The sequence below is a fragment of the Falco rusticolus genome, chromosome 12 (assembly GCF_015220075.1).
Source record: "Falco rusticolus isolate bFalRus1 chromosome 12, bFalRus1.pri, whole genome shotgun sequence".
Classification (NCBI taxonomy): Eukaryota; Metazoa; Chordata; class Aves; order Falconiformes; family Falconidae; genus Falco; species Falco rusticolus.
The window spans coordinates 1,287,223-1,304,967 of NC_051198.1; the positions used below are offsets into that span (position 1 = coordinate 1,287,223).

Below are 17,745 nucleotides of genomic sequence, written 5' to 3' on the forward strand. Positions count from 1 at the left end.
GCACGTTGCATGTTGCCCATTGCACAGTTCATGATGCACAATTCATGACGCACATTGCCCGCTGCACAGTTCATGCTGCACACTGCACCTTGCAGTGTCACCCATGGCACAGTTCATGCTGCACAATGCATGTTGCATGTTGCCCATTGCACAGTTCATGATGTGCGATGCATGATGCACAATGCATGATGCACAGTTCGTGATGCACAATGCATGACGCACGTTGCCCACTGCACAGTTCATGCTGCACACTGCACCTTGCAATTTCACCCATGGCACAGTTCGTGCTGCATGCTGCGCACCCCCTCAACTCCCCAACATCCCACACACAACACCCACCCAAAGGGGGGAAGGCAGGCACACCTGGCAGGGTTCTACCTCCAGCTCTCCAGCATTTTGGAAGTGGTGGCATCAAGACACAGGCCACCTTTTGTATGCTGCAGGCAGGTGGTGCAAAGGCCTAGAAACTCTCACAACTCATTTGCAGCTCCTTTGAAAGAAAGGATCCCACACCTGCACCTACAGCTGGACTCAATCAGCTTTTGCACCTTCACGGGGGGAGACTCTGCAAGAAGGTAAAACTCGCACAGCTGTGCTGCCCCAGAGGCTCTGGAACCCTCAGCATTACAATAGTAATTTCTAAAGGTAGAGTCATTCATGACCTCCGTGAAAATGTAGGAAATCAACTGTCGCTAGGATGGAAGTGCTTAAAACACGAGGAAATTGGACCAAGATCCAGCTCCAGCACTTTATTAGACAGACATCCACAAACAGCACACCTTGCTAACGGTCAGATCTTAGTCAGGATCAATCCTTACCACTCCACAGCAAAGACACTTACCCACTCCCACATTAGCTGCAGCACAAAGAACAAAAAGTGGATTTTTCCCAGCCTGAAGGTCTTTTTTTTCAGCTCTGATTTTGCTTTTATTTACGTTACTCTCTGAGTTTCCACAGAATTATTTCAGCTTTAATGCAGCAGGCAGCGCTGAGGCTTATGCTCCCGGGAGGGTCGTCATTTCCCAGGGATATTCTCCATTAAGTGGAAGGATACAGAAAAAGTTGGGATTTATCTGCCTTGCATTTGTGTCCTACCGCCCCAGTGAGCACAGAGATGAGACCCTGCCTGTCTGGAAGGGCAGCTCAGCACAGGGCTTACAAACCTCGCACAGACGCAGCTCGGGAGGAGAGAAGGTGGGAATCATGCCTGCTCCACCCTGTAAAGCCGCACCAGCCTCGCTTCTTAACCGAAGGCGAAGCAGCCGAGGCCCTGCGAGCAGGCCCGGGTGAGGAGGGGCCCGGCCGGGTAACAGCTCTGCCTACGCTGCCGCCTTCTCTCCTCAGGTTTTTAAGGCAAGAGTAGCGCGTCCCCGGGCGCCCAACCCCACGGCCGGCGGCGGGCAGCGCCGGCACGGAGTGAAGGTTCGGGCGCCGGGCGGCTCGGCGGCCTGGGCCGGGGGCTGCGCCTCAGGCAGGCGGCGGCCCGGACTACAGCTCCCGGCGTGCCCCGCGGCCGGGCGCCGGGCGATGACGCCACCGCGCCGGGACGCCCCCGGCCCGTCTCCATGGAGACGCTGGCGCATCCCGGCGGCCGGGCCCCCCCCGCACAGCCATTCCCCCGTCCCCGGCCTTGAAGCACCGCCCAGTAACCCCGGGGGGGCACCCCCGGCGGCCAGGCAGCCCCCAGGCCCCCGGAAACGGCCTTGGCCTCGAAAGAGCCGGGGGGGGGGGGGGGGGGCCAAGGGGGTCGTCAGCCCGCCGCGGCCGGCACTGGCACGCAGGCGCTGGCCTTCCACCCTGTCGCAACAGGAACCGAGTTAATGGTAATGGAGGTGTAATCAATCCCCGCACCGCCCGCCCTGGGTGCGTATCCCTGCCCAGGAGGCCCGTGGGGCAGGTAACGTCACCACCCCGCCAGCACCCCCGCCCCGGCAGCGGCCCGCCACCCTGTCCCAGCGCTCGCCCGCAGGACTGTCTGTGCCCGGGTAAGGACACAGGGGCTCTGCTGTCCCTGGGCCCTCGGAATGATGTCAGTACAGGACCGTGGGGTGGGCCTGGGAACACGGCTGTGCCGCGGAGCCGGGCGGCGCTGGAGGCCTGCCTGGCATTGCGGGACTGCGGAGCTGGGGTCCACACCGGGAAAGCCGGGGGAAAAGCCTGCTGCAGGGGGAAACGCAGGCTGCTCAGCTCGTTGCAGGGCTGGGAGAAACTAAACCCGGTAGCAGCCATCCAAACCCAAGGTCACTGGTTAAAACTGGTAACTGTTACCCATTGCAAAGGATGCCAAACAATCCCACCTTTTGTTTCCCTTTTCCAGACGGGACAAAATGGAGCCTTTTTATCTCTATGATCTCGGGCTCCTAACAGAAAACAAAGTTATCCAAAGGATCCTCTGCCCCATGGCTGCACAGCTCTGCCATCTAATCCTCGCCCTGGAATGGGAAGATGGGTTTTGTCAGGCCTTTCCCAATTTAGAGAAGAATGCAGAAAAATTAGCCAAAGCCACAGAAGAACTCGCTTCTGTTGCAAGAAGGTAAGTTTGCTGGGTGTCTCCCAGGCAGATCTGGGGGCTGGGTAAGGAAGAGGAAGGGATGGCAAAGAAATTGGCAGGGAGCCTGCCTCTGTAGCCTGCCCGCCTGCACCTCGCTGGAGAGGTGGGAACGTGAGGGGTAAGGGATGGGCAACACGACAGGGGGATAGGATTTAGGAAGGGAAAAGGAGAGATAGGACAACGCAAGGATTTGTACCTGGAAGTGGCAAAGTATGCATAACCTCAGCAAGCAATGTTTAACACACCTTAATAGACAACTAACTGAACACTTCAGTGAATTTACTGAACGTTTCAGTAAAACTGGAGCCCTAATCCACAGATCAGGCACTTGCCACTGACTTATTTTGCTGTTACAGCTAGGAGCCGGTAGAGAGCAGACACCCCATCTTAAAGTGAATTTCATCCACTGCAACAGGTTCTGAAACAGTTCTTGCAAATACAACTAAAATTAATTCAAGCCCAGTTAAAGTCTGGCATGGCTAATTGTTTTGCTAAAGACTGAGACTGGCACAGCATCCTTGCTCCTACCCACCGAGGCTGGTACTTACGGGATGGCGAAGAGCTGAGTGCAGTGGCTACTGTTCCAGGTTGGCTGAGGAGTCCAGCGACAAGGTGTTCAAGGAGGAGACACGTCCTGCGGCAGAGTCCCTCGCCCTGGCAGGGAGGTGCATGCTGCTGGCAGCCCGCAAGCTCCAGGTACAGCCAGACAACCCCAGCGACAGGGAGGAGCTGGCCATGTCGGCGAAGAGGGTCTTAACAGAGACAGCGAAGGTAACCGGTGGAGGGGGCCAGTGCCGGAGCAAGGAGGGGAGGTCAGGATGGGATGCAGCAGTGGCTAAGGGCGCAGCTGTAGGAGGGACAAGAGCTGCCCTTCACAGGGACAGGGGCTGGGCCTTGGGGAAGCTCTAGCTGCAGCAATGGCTGCTTCTTCACCACATGCTCCCTAGGGCAGGTCTGCTGAGCAAAATGTGCCTCGCCTCTTCCCTAGAAGGGCTGCAGTGTCATCTGAACTGCACGGGGGATGAAACAGTGAACAGGGATTCTTGAGCCCTAGCCACAGTTTTTCTCCCTTTTGTTTTTTCTGGTTAGATCCTTCAGATCAAAGATGCTGCTGGGACGAGGAGGATAATTCAGGCTGCCAGCTGGCTTCTGGAGTGCCTGAGCATGCTGCAGGATGCAGGGGACATGCCAGGACTGCTGGCTGCTTTCCAGGCCTTTTCCGAGGCCTTGCTTCTGCTGAGCAATCTGACAGCAAAGCACCTTGAGGAACTCAGAGATTGTCCTCGACAGAAGAGCTTGACCCAAACTCTGCAGCTCCTTCAGAAGTGTGTTCCATTGCTCCACGCAGCCAAGCACAGTGATCTTAAACACTCCTGGGCTCAGCGAGTCAACGTCTCCAAAGACGACGCTTTCCAGCTGACGGAGGGGATCATCAAAGAGCTCACTTCCCTGCTCATCGACAATATGGGCAGCAAGGAGCCACAGGACAGAAATGGGACCTTTTCCCAGCACATCAGCAGGCTGCTGGCTCTCCTCTTTCAACCAGACCCAGCGCACCTCTCCGACAGCGAGTTCAGTGCTCATGTGGAAGCGGTCATTTTCTACTGCATGCTTCTAGCAGACTCGTCCAGGCCAGATCTGAAGCTGGACCTGGTAAAACATTGCTGGGTTCTGCTACGGCTGAGGAAAAGCATCTGCAGCCACGTAAGCCAGCAGGAGGGACGGCCAGAGCAAAGCTGGGGAGAAAGCAGGCTGGAGAAGGAATGTCACACCATGAGAGAGGAGGTGGAGAGTCTCAACCAGGCAGTGCTCACAGCTACTCTGTGCCAAATCCTCGACACCTTCTTTGAGGGTAAGGAGCCCCTCAGGCAGTTAGTTGGAGATGCTCTTAGCTTTGCTGGTACAGGGTGTTTTCCTGCAGGACAAGAAGGATTTTTAGAGAAGCTTCAGCCCCTCACTGCCACCTTCTTCAAGCATGCCCAGCAGATGCTCAAAGTGGCAGACTTTGTTCTGGCAAGGTGCACCAAAAGCCAAACTGCCAGAGAAATCAGAGAGTGGGTAGAGTACCTGGAGAGACTCCTCGCCAGTCTCCCTCCACTGCTCACAGAAATGAGTGGAAACACAGCCCAGGCGAGTGCTGCTCAGCAACTGCAGTCCTTGTACCACGCTTGGGCTGGAGCAACAGAAAGCCTCTTGTGGTGTTTTGAGGAGACGGTCAGCATGCATGATTTCCTTCAGCTGTCCGTCCAGGAAATGGCCAAGCACAGGGACCAGTCTCAAACGGCTCTGGGAAGTCAGGATCCTGAGCAGTTCTCTTGGCATGCAACTCGCCTCACCAGCTGGGCTCGCTGGGTGGTTGAAGCTACCACCAGGTACGTGGACAGAGCCACAGACCCCATTTTCAGGAACGGCTTGCTGGTTTGGGTTGAGCAACTGGCCAACTCCATCCTTGAGCTGAAAGCGGTCACAGCCCTTTGTCCAGAGAGACTCTCCTGCCTCCAAACGAGGGATGCCTTTTCAAAGGCAGCCAGCTGCCTGATGGATACTGCTCACCACGTCCAAGATGGGCTGGATGGGTCCAACCACCCAGATATCCTCAGCCCTCTCCGGGAACAAGTGCGAAGCCCTGATGTTGCAAAGGGGCTTGAACTCAGCCCATTGCGGGCTGGGCTAAAAGCCATTACGGATGAGGCTGCATTGCCAGAAGACATCTTAAGTTGTCCGTCTTCACGACCAGGTAACTCACACCCATACACTGTTCCAAGGAAAGGAGACACACACCCTGTCATTACAGCTCTCCTAGCAGCAACAAGAGCCCATGACATGGCAGGTGTGAATGCTGCTTGCTCCGCCTTGCTTGAACTCTGCAACAGCTGTATCAACGTGGCAAAGGAAGCGCTGCCCGTTGCCAAGTCTCCCCAGGTGGAGACGCTGGGGCAGTACCACATGATTGTATTACTGACACCGTGTGTTATTTCCCTGGCCAGGGAAACAGCCCTAAGGCAGCTTCATCATTCAAGCAGACTTCTCCAAATGGCACTCACGCTCTCAGAAAGGATCTGTGAGACCAAAGAGTGTCTGGCAGCTGTGGCAGGCTCTTGGTATAGTCTGTCTCAGCAAATACTTGGCTTCATCTCGTCTGCAGACTTTCTGAGAGGCAAACAGGCTTTGGACGAGACCACAATGGGTTTAGCAGGAGCAGTTCAGTTAGCAGGACACATTGCAAGCATAGCCTGTAGTGAGGGAAATCCCATTTCCCCCAGTGTCTGGGAGAGCTTTCTACAGGTCCAAGCCAAGTTTTCACATGCTCAGACGAACACCAAAGTGTTACTTGAGAAAGCAGCGTCCTTCGAGGGCTCCTGCAGGGTGGGAAAGGCCAACCTGGAGTTGCACTGCATCGAGTGGGCTGTCAGCATGCATGTCCTGCTGGGTGCTGTGGATCGGTTCATAGGCAGGGATGTCCTGTTTCTGAGGGAGCTGAGAAGTGCCGTGAAGAACAAGCTTTGCTCACCGAGCCTCCTGGCTGCTGTGTCTGAGAACTCCCTGAGGCTGCAGGAGGCCGCCCGGCTCTCTTACTTGTCCTGCCCTGAAGACCATGGTCGCAGTGAAATCCTGGTGCTCAGGGAGGAGATAAAGGTGCTAATGGAAGCACTGCTGGATGCCTCCAATACTCTCTTGGTCTCTCCGCTCTCAACTGCCAGCTTGTACATTCGCTTTGAGCTTCTGCAGAGAGACTTGGCCCTCAGGGCCAAGGCGTTATTGCTTCACCTGGAGAAGGTCAACACCGAACACCTGCGCGTCATCCGAGATGTCGTGGGACCAGCCCTGTCCTCCCTCTCCCAAGAGGAGAGAGAGAGGAGCAAACAGGCCTTTGACGAGAAGGCAAGTCGGCTAATGGCTAATGTAGAGTGGGTCAAAACCACCCTCCAGGACATTCTGGAGGCCAGCGCTCAACTGCAATCGCAGGCAAACCTGCTCTCCCTTGCAGACCACCTTCTGGTCCTCACGTCTGATGCAGTGGGCAGCGCCAGCCAGCTCTTCCAGGGCTGCCAGGACGAAGGGCATCTCCGCCTAGACAGTACTGTCTGGTACTGGTCAGCAAAGGCACACTACCTTGTCACACAGCTTCAGGCTGCCCGGGGCATCAGCGGACATGTTCTGCAGCTCATCAGACAATGCTTACAGAACGCAGGGGACCAGCACTTTCCAAGACAATGCAACAGCAAAGCCAAGCTCTTCCCAGCCCAAGAGCCTGGTGCTCTGAGCCACACCACGCCAACAGAAACCTGCCCAGGCAGGAGCGGACAAGCAAGTGGAGCTGCCAGGGAGGCACATAAAATGGTAAAGTAGCTCCTTCCCCCATCAGCTCTTACTGCAGGGTGACAGTGAGGGCTGTCTGTCAGTCCTGGTACTCACACCACAGAGCATTAAGATAAGTGATGTTGGCAGGGACCTCTGGAGGTCAATAGTCCAACCCCCTGGCCACCATCAGTTAGATCAGGTTGCTGGCTGCCCTGCTCAGCCGAGTTCCGGATATCTGATCTGATGGGCACCCTTGCATAAAGACACGCGCATCTCCCAACGCTGTTCTGGAGGGCGGGGAGGCTGTACTGCTCTCCCTGCCCTGAAACACGACCTGTCTCTGCTCAGCTTGCCTCCCCACAAGCACCCTTTGGGAGTACCTCCAGCTCCACTCCCACAACTGCTCGGTTGTCAGGAGCTGGCAAAGGCTCCAGTACACGATCCAGATCACTTAGCACAGCAGTTTAGAGCACTTAATTGTACTTCAGAATCGTGAGCGCTGTCAGCTCATATGACAGCTACCACCCATTTGGAGATAGCTCCTGGAGACAACGGCACACAGGGTATTTGGATGGGATAGTCCCACTGTGGGTGAAGGCAGGGGAGAGAAGGGCTGGCTGGGAAGGCAGAGCAGACCCAGCGAGGTGGTGGGCAGCTCTCCCATCTCCTTTACTCACCAAAAACTGCTTCAGAAACACACAGGCAGAGGCTTCTCAGCACCAAATTCTCCAGACTTCGCATCTGTTCAGTTATTGTCTCAACAGCACCAGAACGGTCCTCCCAGCATCTCCCTTGCCAGCAGCCCTGCGAAGAGCGAGAGAGAAAACAGTGACACATGGCAGGGTGGCCCCAGCAAGATGTCCCAGGTCACCAAGGACATGGCAACAAGGATGATTCACATGACTCAGTTCCTGAGGAAGAAGGGCCCCATCTTGGTACGCAATGTTTCACCCCCTCCACCCCAGCACATTTTTTCCTCAAGAGCACAGTCAAAGCCAGTGAGAGGCATGCCCAGTGCCTGCTGAACCCCCTGCCTTACCCCACTCTTGTTAAGAGTGGCACCAGCTGTATTTATGCAAAGCACTAGAAATTACTTCCTCCTGATTAGATGTGAACTTGGTGTCCAGTCCTTTCCTTGCTTCAGAATATATCCTGGCTTCCTGGACCCTCTTCCCTGTCTTGCAAGAGTCTTTTTTTCTTCTTCTCTCCTCAAATATATTTATTTCTATTTTGTTTTAGAGCAAGGACCAGCTCGTTGCCTGTGCAAGGCAAATGGCTTCCGATGGGCAGGTGTTTGTTAGATTTGCCCACATTGTTGCGAAGCACTGCCTCGACAAGAGATGCTCTGCGGAGCTGCTGCGCGCCGCAGAGCAGACCTACAGCATCAGCAGCCAGCTTGGCATCGTGGCCAGGTGAGTTGCTGGGGTCAAGGACAATTCCTCCCAAGGCTGGTGTTCCCCTTTTCAAAGGAACAGGCAGGGTTGGTCTCCAGAGGTCCTTGATGGCTTCTGGGTGTAGCCCTTGGAGTTCAGTTACAATCCAGGGGGTTCCCTCTCCTCTTCCTATTGCTGTAAACAGCCCTTTCCTCCCCTGGTGTGCCCGCCTCTCTGGAAACCTGCTTTGAGAGCACAGGGGACAATCTTCTGGGTTGGGAGGGACTGACGGAGTACTGGCCACACAGGGGAGGAACACTGTCTGATGTTCTCCCAGTAGAATCCTTTAAAATATCTTCTAAGGGTAAAAGCAGTCACAGCAGAGAGCAAGTCGTCTTCTGAGCTGCTCGTGAGCAACACACAGAACCTAATTCAAGCGGTTTTGCACGTCCTGAAGGCAGCAGAGGCAGCATGTATCAAAGTAAGTTAATGCTGATGCCATCAAACACGTTTTGCAAGGTGAGTCCACACCACAAGGAGCTCCTGCAGCCGGACCTCTGTTGACCCCAGCTGGGGGTAAACATTCCTCCTGTGATGTTATTTTATGCCTTTCTGTCTTTTTTCTGAAGCCCACTACACATCTTTCCAGGCACTGAATCTGCTCTGTCACTGCTACTGACTCCGAAGTCATCTTCAGCTGGTCTGCTTCCCCTTTCATTTTTGGATAGGGGAGCAGCAGCATCTTGTTGGAGGCCTTTATTTGGCAATAGTCCATGTCAGTGTTAGCCTCTATGTTGTCTCAAGGTGAGCTTTCATCAAAACTCCCAGGAGCTTCCCTTGCAGCTGCCAATGGTGGCTGACTGATCCGACTGTAAATAGTTTGTGAGAGCAGGCTTTATCTGAAAGCACTCAGAAAACAAGTGCAAGTACAACCAGACCCTCCACTGATGCAGTTTTCCATCCTGTACCCTGGCCTCCCATATGATCCTACAACTCTTGCTGAGCTCCAGCATGTCTTTTTAAGAGAGGCATGGTTTCTACTAGAATTCCGTTGGATAAACAAATCGGCTACAAGGGTGAAAAAGTTCCACCTGTGGTTAATTGCTCATGCTGCTAAAAACTTAGTATTTGTGTCCATTTTTTACTTTGCTGATGTTGGCCTGAAGTAACTGCCCATTCTTTCACCTTGACTGTCCAGATTACAAAGTCCTTTATGACCTGGCTTGTTCCCTTTGGAAATTTCCCTGCTTATCAATAACTTAACTATACTGCATTCCATTTATCTCTCTGTAAGCAGGTTTTTAACCACTTTTAAGCGTTTTAAGCATTAACAAGTAGAGAAGCCATGCCGATCACATACACATTGATGCATTCAGACTTGTGTATTATTTAAAATACTTCAAATGAGTTCATATACAACAGTACGTTAAAGCATATATTTTTATTCTAATAGGGTTTGCAACAGCCCCCGCCTGACTCTGAAGAAGAAGAAATAGCTGCTTTTTGCATGCAGTGGAGAAAAAAACTGTTGTGGCATAGAGCCAAGGAGTTTTTAAATTCAGACAGGGATGAATTAGGGCTCCGCAAGACTCAGGCAGGGGCTGAACCCACCCTGACAGCTATAGTGCAAGAACTGTCACCTCAGACGAAGAACATCCCCCAAGCATCCAAAACCTATTAAAGGACACACAATTACCGACAGCCACCCGTAAAAACAGGAAAGGGCATCTGCTGGAGGGGAACGGCATCGCTAACTGGCCTCAGCAGAACGAATGCGGCCCGCGCTGCACTCCTCCCTGCTCACATCTCTTCTGCTAGAGCTGCTCTTGCAGGACTGAAAGTGCAAGGCCTGAAAAGGCTTCTGTGTGCTGGCCACTCCTCCTGTGGCACCTTCTACCCTGCAGAGACACTGCTTCCTTCTGGCGACTGAACAAAGCAAAGGATAAAATGATGCCACACATTAGTGTATTTCCTAAGGGGCCTCTTATCCAGAATGTGTTTGCAGTTGAGTAATAAGATGCGATACCAAGACACAGAGGACATAGGAGCTGGCAAAGACTAAGATCCCATGAAAGGGAAAACAAAGGGTTTCCTGTTCAAGTAAAATATCATTCATTGATCTTTGTTACCTGGCACAGGAGTCACTGAAACCATTACTCTTGAATCAACGGCTACCAAGTGGAGCTACAGTTCTTTATATTCATATACTGCATGCCCCTGCCCAGCTGCAAGCCAGATCTGGCTCTTACATCATCAGTCAGGCTTTTTTTTTTTTTTTTTTTCTTTGGCAAATATTGCTAGCATTTGAAGAGGTACCTTCATCATCATCATTACTGTCAGTAACTGCTGGTTCTGCATTCTTCAGCACCCAAGATGTGAACAGAAGGATGTAGGAAGGCACTTGCAGCACTCTGTCAGCTCCTGCATAAGAAAGCCTCAGAGCCGGGAGGTCTTTCTCAGGCCCCTATCTTTAGCACACTATCAAACTAGTTTTGCAACCATCACCTTTTCCTGTAGGCATAGCAATCCCAAATACTGCACAGGAAGGGCAATCAGAGATACGTAATCCTGCGGAAGAGCCAGGGCACTGGGTGGGGCTCATATGCAAAATACGAACTCAGAGGGTAATGTGAACAAAGGCGCTACAAAAGCTGGAGGAAAGAAGAACTGAATGCGAAGGAAGACTAAGGGATAGGATCTGCCAAACAGGACTGTAATTAATTATTCTCTTCTTTGCAAGAATAAATGATTTAATTTGCACTATGAAGGATTCATGCTAGTCTTCTCATCATGGTAGAAATATTACAACAGGCTACCTAGTTTTAAAACAGGGTAGAAATCTCCCCTACATGTATTATCATGGGGCAGCAAACACCAGGTAGTGATCTAGCAATGCTCAGTTTTTCTGCAGTGTGGAGCACAGATGGGATCAGAGACAAACATTTCAGTTTCCCATCCCCAGCCCAGCAGAAGTGGGGAATATTCGACCCTGCAGAGAAACAAGACCTTTCTCCCCCAAATCCCTCTCAGCCCCAGGACTCTCTTTTACCCCAGAGCAGAACATCCAGTGGTGATGATCACCCACCTCACAGCTACATGCGTCCAGAGCATCCAGGGCCAACGACACCGGCTGCTCCCGCTACTGCTCTCCGTGTCCGTGCTTCGCAGCCTCAGAGGGCTGAGTTGCAAGCGTCCGAGGGAAGCGGCGCTCCCTGCCAGCACACTGCACTGGGGGAAGGGACAGAAAAGAGCCTCCCCTGCAAAACACAATCAATCTGCACAACAGATCAGACCTGACTTTCCCAGTGGCCGCAGCCCGTTCCAGCCCACCTCCATGTGGCAGGACTGTCCCCACCTTCCCCACGTCAGACAGTTTTTACCACTTGCGCTGTAGCAACAAACCTCCTCCATCTTTCGAGGGCAAGCAGTAGCAGCGGGCACACTGGAGACTCTGGGAAGAAAGCTGCAACAAATAAACCACCGGTGGATGGAGGAGCCAAGCAGCATCCCACAGATCCTCATGCCGCAGCTGGAGAGCCCCACGGGGACCTGCTGGATCAAGGCCAAGGCTGGATCTGGGAAGAAGGAAGGAGGCAGTTAGACATGGAGACAACGAGCCGCAAGGACTAGTTGGCCCCTTCTGAATTACGTTTCCTCCTTACTCCATACCCCTTCTTCTCCAAAATAAACTGTATTGTATTAAAGATGCTGAGGTGGCAGTGGATCTCCAAGGTTCAAAGGCAACACTCTGGACCACCCTACTGGAATACACCCTGCAACTCCAAAACAGGCGCTTCACCAGAGCAATGGCAAACCGCCCAAGATCCCCTTCAGTTGTCTCAACTGTAAGGCATGTCACTTCGCTCTCGGTATCAAAGCTTTTCCTTTGACTTTCATTTTTCTAGTACTTTCCAAAAAAACACAGAGAATCCAATTCAGTGATGGCGTCAGCACCACCCTACAAGAAGCTGTAACTTCAGGTCTGAGCTGCGCATCCTGCAAGTACTTTCCACATCTAAATGTGAAACCACACGTCTGGCTTCAGTACCGTCACTTTTCCTCTTTGTTCCCCTACCAATCCACATGGCATTTCCAAACTGTTTCTACTTTTCCCTGCTGTCCAATTTGCTGGCTTCTTTTTTTGATGAAATTCTCAAACAGCCAAACTTGTGACCAGATGAAGAAGAAGTAATTATGTAGGACTAACAGATTACTTCAAAACAGCAACCACATTTCACGTCTGTTACCTAGTTTTCAATTATTTGGATTGAGCATGGTTCAAAGCATTGTAAAATCAATACAATTTATACTCTGCAAAATTAGGAAGGCCATTATTGCTTTCCACGATGTCTCCTTTGCCATGTTTTGTGCATACAGAAATCAGCAGCTTCCCTCGGTTCATCCAAGCTGTGCTCATCAATGGAAGACGACACATGTGTTCTTGCCCGTTTGTCTCACAGGCACAAGAAACCAAGACCTCAGGATTGGTGATAAGCACTATACTGTCGCAGTCGCAAAGCATTACTTGGGCCAACCAACAGAAGCAAAAAGAAGGTCACTGAGGAAGAGACTGAATGCAAAGAAACATTCTAAGTGGGCGGGAACCAGGTGGCAATTGAGCAGACGGCAAATTTTTATTGTAAACGTAGCTAGCTAGGTATGACTACATTTCCTCTATATAAAAAGCAACCCAAAAGGCAAAACAAGAGAGGCTTTGAGGACAGTTGTGCTCTCGGCATGCAACATCTTCAGAAACGAAAGAACATGCACGACATTTCTCACAGCAATACTGTTAATCGTAGTCAGAGAACAATGACGACTCTCTAAAGCAGCAGTCTGATCCTGGAACCATGCCCCAAGCTAACTCTGGCTGGATCCAGTACGAGGTTAGTTTAAACCCCCACCACCACCTGACTGTATGGTGGTGCCGTGACTGCACTGAACCCAGGTTTAGTCACCTGCATCCTTCAGACAGCCCCACTGCTCCTTCCCCAATGCTGAGCGAGCTGCCAACATGTCAACATCACAGTCATTACCAGACGTTAACTGTACCCTTTTTAATTTTTTTGTTAAAAATGTCATAAAGACACCATGAATACAAGTACTGCAGTTACATCAATACAAAAAAAGCAATACAAATTAAGCAGCTGAATACAAAAATACATTGAAATACATGAACACCACAATGTAACTTATAGCACTAATCAGAATTGTGTATGCGTGAAAAAATTAAATAAAAACCTTTTTTGTATTAGACAACTTAGGTATTCTCCACTTTAACAGTAACTTTCTTCTAGTTATGTACTTCACAATTTCTTCTATATACAGCATAGAATAAAATACTTTTAAAAGATATGACATTTTAATCCTCAATATGCGATATAGGTCTCTTTTACACTAAGAATATTGACTGCATGAATAAAAACTGTCAATGTCTTACATCAACCGATCTGAAAAGGAAGATCAACGTTTTCCTTTTAAATCATTTATGTAGGTTTTGAATCAGTTAGTAGGTTTGGCTTGATGCGTCAGACAATCCTTGTCAAACAGTGTCTCTCACAGTAATGTACATAATATTGCTTGTATCTATACAATCATACAAATGTGGCAATCATATCTAAATGTTGTTTATGAAAGAGACAGCTCACACATATACAGGTCTCGGACTTTCTTAATGACTTATTTACAATGAAAGTGCTTTTATCAGCTCTAACACAATACATGGGGGGGTTCTACATGTCAATTATTAGTCTCCCTGAAATTGGAAAAGTATTATATAGAAAATACCACAGCTTTGCAAACACTATAGCATACTGTATAACTGCATGTGGTTCTGAGATTAGCAGCTGAAAAGTGTTGATAATTATAATTTAAAAATAAATAAAGCAAAGAGGTAAACCAGTTACAAAACAGCAGAAAACTGCAATATTCACAACAGTAAAAAGACTTAAAATCAATTGCTAACAAAACGGTGAAGCAGTCGGATCGAAAGTCTTGAAAACATCTTTTAATGACTTATCATCTGATTCCCCATTCGGATCATTATCCTGTGTCTGAGTTACCTGTCCAGGCTGTCTAACCTGCCTCGGGTCGCTGTACTGCGGTCTGATTAATCCCGACAAAGCTTGGATAGGAAGATTATGCACCGCAGGTGCAGCGCTGGAGTGTTTAGCCTGAGATTTACTGGTGCTATTTGCTTTATCTGAAGTAGCTTCCGATGATGATCCTTCTGTATTTTTTTCCACATTTGAGGCAGCCTTCTGGAGCGACGTATCTTCTGAGAGACTGGGTTCATTTTTACCAGAATTTTTCAAAATACTTTTTTTCTGGTTCTCTCCATTCTCTCCTGAACTAGCTGGAGCTGTGTCCAATGACGAGCTGTGATCCCTTGGATCGTACAAACTAATACCGCTCAGTATCGAGCCTGGAGTTCCCAGTCTAACACCGCTTGACGATAATTTGGGGGCATATGGAGGCAGAGCATCTGGGTCAGGTTTAGTAGCCGCAGCTTCCGAGGGCTGTGAGGAGCCAGCAGCAGATCTGGCGAGGCGGGGGTCAAACTTCGGAGGGTGTGGATCCTTTGCGACTCCGTGATGCGTATCCGTGCTCGACAGTCTGTGGAGTCTGGGATCGACGTTTTTCTGTAAGCGGGGATCTCCTAATTTGCTTGAGCTACTGGCATGCGAATCTGCAGACGGATCCAAATAGCCGCTCCTGCCCGTTAAGCTGTTTTTTGCCTTTGCAGCTAGTCGTGGGTCAGCTGGCATTGCATTTGGATGGGGATCGTTTTTCAGATTCCGCAGTTTGTTAAGTCTCTGGTCAGCAATGAGTGGAGGAAGAGGTAAGTTGATTGAAGAGACGGGGTCAGGCTTAGGCAAAGGTATAGGGAGCAAGTCTTCGGGTGCCCATACAATATGCTTAGCAAAGTTTGGTTTCATCAGGGTAACATCCATTTTAATGTGGCTGAACTGCCTAAGCTGAGATCGGGGATCCCTTAACGTCACACCAGGCAAAGGTTCCAACGGTATCAGAAAAGCTCGTTCTCTCAGTTCTCTTTCCAAGTCCTCTTCGTCATCATCCATCCCTTTTTGCTTGACTTTAACTCCAGCATGCGCGTGGTGTAAATCTAGCTTTGCTCCCCCAAGGGACGAGCTGGCATGAGCACCGTCACTGACCTTGTGCATCCTGGGATCTCGGACGAGCCGTGGGTCCAGGGATGCCGACTCTGAAGGCTTTCTGGGGTTGGACCTTGGAGAGGCCCGAAGTCTCGGGTCAGCAGCCTGAGGCCCTGTGCCTTTTTCTTTTGCCAGCCGTGGATCGGTAGGAATACCGAGCATGTGCTGCTCTGTGGAATGTTGCTGACGATTCCTAAAATTTTCACTTTGTTTCTTTAATGTCTTTAGTATTGATTTAACACTGCTCCCCTCTTCCTCTTCACTACTGGAATACCAGTTGACATTGTCATCTAAAAAAAAAAAATATTCAAGCAAATAAACACCAGGGAATGCATCACATTTACTCATACAACAACTTTCCAGTAAAATCAAACAGAAAAGACCTGATATTAAATCATCACTCCCTGTATTATAACAACCGTAATCTAAAATGATAAAAATAAATTTCAATGAAGAACTGACATAACAAAAAAACTGTAGCTAGTTGAGATACTCCCCAGCTCTGCTGCATTCCCTCTACATATCTCTCTGTCAGCATTAAACTGGGAAAATAACCTGCTTTCAAACAATTATTTCTATCAGTACTAGTAGAAGAAAACTAACCCATTTAACATCTTGAGTCTTGATGAAAATGACCTTCATCGTGGGATGGCAGAATGAAAAGTAAAATGACACCTTACAGCAGCCTTGAAAACAGATGAATTACAAATGTGGAACTTGCTGCCTTATTACAATCCAAATCACAAGGTTTTAGGGAGAGGTCAAGATTCAGGAAGGGAAGAAATAAGAATTTTTAATTTTAAAGGATAAATTCTCAACTGTCATGCAATTAAGGAAGGCCTTATCGACACAGCTGTGTGCTCAGGTCCACACCTTGAACCTGCCTACTCACTGAAGGAGACTAGTGGTCTGTTCTGGCTCAGTAAAATGAGAAAGAAGATGAACACCAGCGCCATCCCCAGTACCTAATGCACAATAACGCGTGGTTCCACGCTGCTAGCTGTACCACACGAATATCCAACAGGGAGCAGAAGCAGTTAATAGGAACGTTTTTCCTTTATGCTGCTTTCCCAAAGCCCTCCAGACAGGAGGACCAGTCACTCTAGAACACTGGTGAGAAGGCTTCACTTCCAAGTAGATAACTCTAGGTCACTCTGGTTTTGTATGGAGCTGCATCTCCAAGCTCACTCTCACCATTTGATCAGAATTATATTGGCAACGCCCTTAAAAACATTTGATACAGCCACTGCCTTTTGGTCACACAGAAGACACGTTTCTGGTCACACAGCCTAGCAGCCTCAGAAAAGAGGGCAGCAAGCCAAGGGACAAACGTAGCCTGTGTGGCTGAATCTGATCGGCAGGCTTACTGCTCTGCGCCATCCAGGTTACAGAAAAGACACTCGAGATTAAACACTGCAGATTTCAGGTATCACAGAGGGAAAAAATACTGCTCTAGAGAAATGGAATATGCAAAAAAAGATCAAGAGGCATGACTGAATAAACAGAACCTAAGATGTGCCTTGCAGTACTGGCAGTCAGAAATAACCACCTTTCTGTTTCAGTCAGGGATTTTAAGAAGTAATTGAGCAACACAACCTTTTAAAAGTGCAGGCTATATCTAAAAATTACCCACAGATCTTTCTACTTGGAACTGGAATGAAGCAACTAAGCCTATACTGAAGTCCTAGAACAAGCTGGGAAGGAAAGCAAGGATATTCAGCTGAAAATACTGTGCTGATACTTGCACATTCACAGAAATTGTGAATGATATCATGATGAAAATCCAAGTAAACAGATTTGTCCCAGGCTAATACACGGACAGTAAGTATGTTTAGAACTTTAACAAAATTATCTTTACCTTCATCCTTGCTCATTGCCCTCTGACCCTGGCTGCTGACAGAGTCTCCATCTCTTTGATGCTTTTGACTAAGTCTTACGTACAGGGCCTTCTGCATCGCCGGAAGAAAATCCGGCACATTAATGGCTGGTTTGTGGCCCATATGGCTACTCATGCAGTCTGACTCGCTTCCACCTTGGTGCGACTCTTGAGCCATGAGGTGAGCCTGGTGATCTGCAAATTCTCCATGCCATGTTCCATCTGCAGTACAAAAAAACCCCAAAACAAAACAAATTAGAAGCTATCCTATAGAATTTTTTACAGCAGAGGAGATAAAACATAAAACGCCATCAAACAAAACTGATGTGACTTATATCACAGAACTGGGAAGCACCAGCTGGGAAAGCCTATACAGCAAAGACATTCCAGGAGGTTTGGCTTTCTATCCAAAATTCTTTCAGTTGCTCAGCTTTGGAGCCATGACGTTTTAATACTGCACAACTACAA

At 49.6% G+C, this 17,745-nt stretch overlaps 2 protein-coding genes across 2 annotated transcripts in view; one reads left to right on the forward strand and one right to left on the reverse strand.

Moving 5' to 3' along the window:
• Nucleotides 1-1,755: 1,755 nt before the first annotated feature.
• Nucleotides 1,756-12,727, forward strand: LOC119156024. Its single transcript, XM_037405290.1, has 3 exons — nt 1,756-7,788; nt 8,093-8,265; nt 8,590-12,727. The coding sequence occupies exon 1, from the start codon at nt 3,716-3,718 to the stop codon at nt 6,899-6,901; it is 3,186 nt and encodes a 1,061-aa protein (XP_037261187.1). The 5' UTR covers nt 1,756-3,715; the 3' UTR covers nt 6,902-7,788; nt 8,093-8,265; nt 8,590-12,727.
• A 110-nt stretch (nt 12,728-12,837) lies between these two features.
• The window catches only part of ZC3H6 (zinc finger CCCH-type containing 6), a 29,387-nt gene continuing 24,479 nt past the window's right edge, over nt 12,838-17,745 (reverse strand). The window contains exons 11-12 of the mRNA XM_037405288.1: nt 17,260-17,499; nt 12,838-15,691 (exon numbers count right to left, since the gene is read on the reverse strand). Coding sequence (XP_037261185.1) covers nt 14,187-15,691; nt 17,260-17,499 — 1,745 coding nt within the window. The 3' untranslated portion in view covers nt 12,838-14,186. The remainder of the gene's footprint in view (nt 15,692-17,259; nt 17,500-17,745) is intronic.

Coding starts and splice junctions, on each gene's coding strand:
- LOC119156024 (XM_037405290.1), top strand. CDS start 3,716: ATGCTGCAGGATGCAGGGGACATGCCAGGACTGCTGGCTGCTTTCCAG.